The following is a 6280-nucleotide window of genomic DNA, read 5'->3' on the forward strand; positions in this document are numbered from 1 at the left end:
CGTTTCAAAGGTTTCTGAGCGTGGCCTCGCAGTGACATTGGCCAGCTCCCTCAGCACTCGTGGGTGCATCCCGTCATGTCCCATGGACTTGCGCCTGTCCAATTTGTTTCAATGTTCCCTAGCTTGATCCTCCTCTACTGTGAGTGAGTCTTCCTTGCTCCAGATTTTCCCACGGGTCTCAGGGGCCTAGTCTTCCTGAAGGCAAATCTTACCAGTGAAGACCCAAGGCCAAGGAGGCTTTGAGTACCTCAGCCTTTTCTGTGTCCCCTGTGTGGTGACCTCGCTGTGGGATTGAGCTCTACCACCAGCCTCCACGCCCGTCACAAGGTCGCCTGCCCCATCCAGGCCTAGGCCCACGTTTTCCCTAGTCTTCCTTTTGCTGCTGATACACCAGAAAAGCCCTTTGTGTTGCTCTCCAGCTCCTTGGCCTGCTTCAACTCCAGGTGGCCTTTGGCTTTCCTAACCCCTACCCTGCATCCTTGGACAGATCTCTCCCCAGAGCGGGCAGCATCAGGAGGAAGAGAGGCAAAACCTGCAGCACAGCCCACCCGTCAGGGGAGGCAACGACCAGTGACTGTCGGAGAGAGCTGGGAGGGAGGGAGAGAGAGAAGGATACGGCACATCCACACGCATGGGGACTCTTGGATGTTCGGCTGGGGACTAGGGCACCGGGAGGGCCTGGGCCCCTTCCTGCAAGAGGGCTCACGAGCAGCCCCACTAGAGTGCCACTGCCCGATGGCCGGGTCTGCACGGGACCCCTCCAGTACTTGGGCCGTGACTTCTGCCCATACTGACAAGCTCCTGCCCCAGAAATCCCTGGGCCTCTCACGCCGGCACTTGAAAGGAGCCTCCGTGGCAGAATGGGCATGCCAGAAATGAGGAAATGAAAAGGCTACGTTGAAGGGACAGCAAACACAGCCCGTGCCATGAGCTAGGCTATTTTGCATTGGAGGTGAGTCTGCTGGAAAATTACTGCCCACGTACTGGGTGACTCTGGGCCTGGGGCAGTGCAGGAGCACTATAAAAGCCGGCCAAACTCCCCACTCTCTCATCCGCTTCTCTCGCCTCCACCTCCTTGGGAACCAGGTGAGTCTGAAGCCCTTTCTCCTCCTGCTCCTCCTCCAGCACGTCTCAGCTGATACCTGCTCCGCTGTGCTCCGCTGGGTCTTGGGGCTGCTTGGGAGGGCGAAAGAGGGGAGAAGTTCTGGCATGGTGAGAGGCTGGTGCTTGCCTGAGGGCTCTTCTGGGCTATGGGCTGGGCAGGACTCTCCTTTGTCCTGGCTGCCCTTGGCAGGGCCCTTGGGGTCGAAGCAAAGCAGAAGGCTGTGTTTTGGGCTGCACGGCCTCCAGCTGCCGGCCCAGCAGGTGCCTTGACTCCCTCGTGGCACGCTCACAGGCTGCTCCTCACGCATCCCCCATGCTCTGCTCTGCTTCCTCCCCGCCCTCTCTCGCAGGTGCACCTCCGACCCTCAGACATGTCCTGCTTCAACCCATGCCAGCCATGCCGGCCCTGCGGCCCGACCCCGCTGGCCAGCAGCTGCAATGAGCCCTGTGTCAGGCAGTGCCAGGACTCCACCGTCGTCATCGAGCCCTCTCCCGTGGTGGTGACCCTGCCCGGCCCCATCCTCAGCTCCTTCCCGCAGAACACCGCCGTGGGATCCTCCACCTCCGCTGCCGTTGGCAGCATCCTCAGCTCTCAGGGAGTCCCCATCTCCTCCGGGGGCTTCAGCCTCTCTGGCATCAGCAGCCGCTACTCTGGCTCGAGGTGCCTGCCCTGCTAAAGCCGCTGGTGACGGCCCCACAGCAGGACCCCCAGGAACCCAGAAGATGCTACCGGAATGAGGATGGAGCTCCTGGGCATCGGATTCAGAGGGGCTGCGCGATCCCGGCTGCCCCTGCAAAGGAAGGCCGGAAGGGGCCAGCCTGGGCTCTCTCACAGCGCGGCCCATGTCTGCCTTTCCCTTCTTCCACTCTCTCCTCTCCCTCCCGTGTCCTTGCTGTCTTCTGCTGCCGTGGGCCACGCGGCCGCCCAGAGCCACCTAGGGGGCACTGCTGGCCCCTCTCCCTCTGCAAGTGCAGACTCTCGGCTGCCCCTGGAGCTCCCTGCCCCAGGACCTCCACTTGGAGCAAGCTCGTTTCCCTCTGTTGACTCATTAAAGGTCTTCTGCATGCACGCCTGGGTCTGCACGTGGTCCTTCCCTCTGTGGTTGCTCTCCCAAGCTGCCCAGGGAGAAAGGCAGTGCTCTGGGGGAACTGGGGTGGCTTGGGGGCACATGAGGACCCTTCACCATTCCCGGAGGAACTGGAGGGTGGACACACTGCAGCAGTGGCCTTTTAGGCGCTCTCGCTTGGAGCTGAGGAGGACATCCCCGGCTCCTCCAGAGCCCGTAGCCATCAGGCCCTGCCTTGCAGTGCCTCTGCCCAGAAATGCCCTCTCGGCCTCAGTGCACGTCCTTCAGACTGGGAGCCTGACCACTGCTGACCTCAAGTGAAGAGCCCTGGCTGCGGGAGGCCCTGGGAGGGCAGCAGCCCCGCGAGCTCTTGGGGGAAGCGGTTCTTCTTGCTCTGGATGGAGCTGTGCTTGGGGAGGAGTTTCAGACAGAAGATGGCTCCCCAGGGACAGCGGGAGTGAGGATGGGAGGCTTGCAGACAGCGCCTGCCCTGCCGCTCCTTCCAGCGATGCCCTGGGTTTCCTGGGCGAAGGTTTCTGGCGAGCGGCAAGCTGGGAGAGACTCAGGGCCAGAAGAAGAGGGTGGTGGGGGGTGCTGTCCGAGTGTCCCAAGGGTGGCCAGGAGCTCCCCAAAGCAGTGCTGTCACCAGCAGGAAGGCTGGAGAGAGGCTTACAGCCGAGGAAGGGGCAGTGCTGAAGTGCTGCAAGATACAGCTGGGCAGGATGATGCACGACCACTCAGAGCCGTGATCGGCAGCTGTCTGGGCAGTGGAGACGCAACCAGCACTCTGTCCCCACACAACTTCCAGCCCCTCTCAAGCAACAGCCCCAAAAGAAGGCCAGGAACAGGTGCTCCTGGGGAAACCCCTTCAGGACAGCTGTGACTGGCAAAGGTGTTCTGTGACACCGAGGACTGTCAACAGCATCCTGGGCTGCATTAACAGGAGCACAGCCAGTAGTTTGAGGGAGTGATTATCCGCCTCTGCTCAGCACTCAGCTTGCAGACAGCGCCCACGGCAGCAGAAGACAGCAAGGAGACGGGAGGGGAAGGAGAGAGTGGAAGAAGGGAGAGGCAAACATGGGCCATGCTGTGAGAGAGCCACAAGGCCCCCCAGAGCCTGCCTAGGCGGGGAACTGCTGGCCCCTCTCTCTCCCAATGGGCTAGGCGGATGGACGCCCAGCAGGGAACTCTGCCGTGGCCACAGGGGGCGGGCTCTCGGCTGACCCTCGTGCTCCCTGCACCTGGGCCTCCACTCGGAGCAAGCTCGTTTCCCTCTGTCCACTCATTAAAGTTCTTCCGCATGCCAGCCTGCGTCCCCGCATGGTCCTTCCCTCTGTGGACGCTCTCCCAAGCCGTCCAGGGAGAAAGCTGTTGCTCTGGGGAGGTTCGCAATGGTGCTGCACAGCAGTTGCGCTGAGGACTCCTAATCATTCGCCGGGTTCAGCCCCGGGTTCTAAGCTTCTCCACCTACGCAGGATTGGTTGCAATCTTGCTACGTATTTCAATGACTGCTCTCCACTCTCTTGTGCATACGTTGTCTCTTTCTCTAACATAACCTGGAAACTGCAAAGCAAGGAGTAAGGAGAGGGCGGGATGAAAGTGTCAGCTGGCTTGAGAACCCGTCAGAACGCCATGAGAACCCGTCAGAACCTGTCATAACAGCAGCACCAGGGTTTACAGGGGCAAGGCCAAGAAGAAAAGACAGCAAGAAAACAACAGCGTGAGAGCAATAAGGGAAAGTACTGCCTCAGAAGCTTTGGCAAAACCCTGTCCCAACAGCTTACAGCCGTAGCATCATGGGTCGTGTGGTCTCCCAGGCGGCACGGAGATGCTTTCTGCAACCCTTTCTTCGCCTCCACAGAGTATGCAGGAGGACTCCCAACACTGCCCGTCTCTGTGCCCAGGAAGCTGAGCGCTGTGTGGCCATTCCCGTCCTCCCCCAAGGGAGCGTGTCACCCGCAGGGCTGTCGCTGCCCCCTGTGGGGAGCTCCTGGCCACCCTTGGGACACTCGGACAGCACCCCCCCACCCCTCTTCTGGCCCTGAGTCTCTCCCAGCTTGCCGCTCGCCCAGAAACCTTCGCCAGGAAACCCAGGGCATCGCTGGAAGGAGCGGCAGGGCAGGCGCTGTCTGCAAAGCCTCCCATCCTCACTCCCGCTGTCCCTGGGGAGCCATCTTCTGTCTGAAACTCCTCCCCAAGCACAGCTCCATCCAGAGCAAGAAGAACCGCTTCCCCCAAGAGCTCGCGGGGCTGCTGCCCTCCCAGGGCCTCCCGCAGCCAGGGCTCTTCACTTGAGGTCAGCAGTGGTCAGGCTCCCAGTCTGAAGGACGTGCACTGAGGCCGAGAGGGCATTTCTGGGCAGAGGCACTGCAAGGCAGGGCCTGATGGCTACGGGCTCTGGAGGAGCCGGGGATGTCCTCCTCAGCTCCAAGCGAGAGCGCCTAAAAGGCCACTGCTGCAGTGTGTCCACCCTCCAGTTCCTCCGGGAATGGTGAAGGGTCCTCATGTGCCCCCAAGCCACCCCAGTTCCCCCAGAGCACTGCCTTTCTCCCTGGGCAGCTTGGGAGAGCAACCACAGAGGGAAGGACCACGTGCAGACCCAGGCGTGCATGCAGAAGACCTTTAATGAGTCAACAGAGGGAAACGAGCTTGCTCCAAGTGGAGGTCCTGGGGCAGGGAGCTCCAGGGGCAGCCCGAGAGTCTGCACTTGCAGAGGAGAGAGGGGCCAGCAGTGCCCCCTAGGTGGCTCTGGGCGGACCCGCGTGGCCCACGGCAGCAGAAGACAGCAAGGACACGGGGAGGGAGAGGAGAGAGTGGAAGAAGGGAAAGGCAGACATGGGGCCGCGCTGTGAGAGAGCCCAGGCTGGCCCCTTCCGGCCTTCCTTTGCAGGGGCAGCCGGGATCGCGCAGCCCCTCTGAATCCGATGCCCAGGAGCTCCATCCTCATTCCGGTAGCATCTTCTGGGTTCCTGGGGGTCCTGCTGTGGGGCCGTCACCAGCGGCTTTAGCAGGGCAGGCACCTCGAGCCAGAGTAGCGGCTGCTGATGCCAGAGAGGCTGAAGCCCCCGGAGGAGATGGGGACTCCCTGAGAGCTGAGGATGCTGCCAACGGCAGCGGAGGTGGAGGATCCCACGGCGGTGTTCTGCGGGAAGGAGCTGAGGATGGGGCCGGGGCAGGGTCACCACCACGGGAGAGGGCTCGATGACGACGGTGGAGTCCTGGCACTGCCTGAAACAGGGCTCATTGCAGCTGCTGGCCAGCGGGGTCGGGCCGCAGGGCCGGCATGGCTGGCATGGGTTGAAGCAGGACATGTCTGAGGGTCGGAGGTGCACCTGCGAGAGAGGGCGGGGAGGAAGCAGAGCAGAGCATGGGGGATGCGTGAGGAGCAGCCTGTGAGCGTGCCACGAGGGAGTCAAGGCACCTGCTGGGCCGGCAGCTGGAGGCCGTGCAGCCCAAAACACAGCCTTCTGCTTTGCTTCGACCCCAAGGGCCCTGCCAAGGGCAGCCAGGACAAAGGAGAGTCCTGCCCAGCCCATAGCCCAGAAGAGCCCTCAGGCAAGCACCAGCCTCTCACCATGCCAGAACTTCTCCCCTCTTTCGCCCTCCCAAGCAGCCCCAAGACCCAGCGGAGCACAGCGGAGCAGGTATCAGCTGAGACGTGCTGGAGGAGGAGCAGGAGGAGAAAGGGCTTCAGACTCACCTGGTTCCCAAGGAGGTGGAGGCTGAGAGAAGCGGATGAGAGAGTGGGGAGTTTGGCCGGCTTTTATAGTGCTCCTGCACTGCCCCAAGGCCCAGAGTCACCCAGTACGTGGGCAGTAATTTTCCAGCAGACTCACCTCCAATGCAAAATAGCCTAGCTCATGGCACGGGCTGTGTTTGCTGTCCCTTCAACGTAGCCTTTTCATTTCCTCATTTCTGGCATGCCCATTCTGCCACGGAGGCCCCTTTTCAAAGCTGGCATGAGAGGCCCAGGGATTTCTGGGGCAGGAACATGTCAGTATGCCTAGAAGTCATGGCCCAAGTGCTGCAGGGGTGCCGTGCAGAGAGGGCGTGGCAGCCTAGAGCCCTTCGGTGGGGCTGCTTGTGACCCCCCCTTACAAGAAGGAGCC

The 6280-nt window shown here is 61.8% G+C and overlaps 1 protein-coding gene and 1 pseudogene across 1 annotated transcript; one reads left to right on the forward strand and one right to left on the reverse strand.

The window, feature by feature from the left end:
• Window positions 1–1475: 1475 nt before the first annotated feature.
• LOC136996399 (feather keratin Cos1-1/Cos1-3/Cos2-1) lies at window positions 1476–1781 on the forward strand. The gene has a single exon (XM_067317317.1). The coding sequence runs from the start codon at window positions 1476–1478 to the stop codon at window positions 1779–1781; it is 306 nt and encodes a 101-aa protein (XP_067173418.1).
• A 3394-nt stretch (window positions 1782–5175) lies between these two features.
• On the reverse strand, window positions 5176–6007 carry LOC136996400 (feather beta keratin-like; annotated as a pseudogene).
• Between the last annotated feature and the right edge of the window lie 273 nt (window positions 6008–6280).

Source organism: Apteryx mantelli, unplaced genomic scaffold (genome assembly GCF_036417845.1).
Source record: "Apteryx mantelli isolate bAptMan1 unplaced genomic scaffold, bAptMan1.hap1 HAP1_SCAFFOLD_356, whole genome shotgun sequence".
Lineage (NCBI taxonomy): Eukaryota > Metazoa > Chordata > Aves > Apterygiformes > Apterygidae > Apteryx > Apteryx mantelli.

What these genes read in the sequence shown, in the direction of transcription:
- LOC136996399 (XM_067317317.1), top strand. Translation starts at nt 1,476, where the DNA reads ATGTCCTGCTTCAACCCATGCCAGCCATGCCGGCCCTGCGGCCCGACC.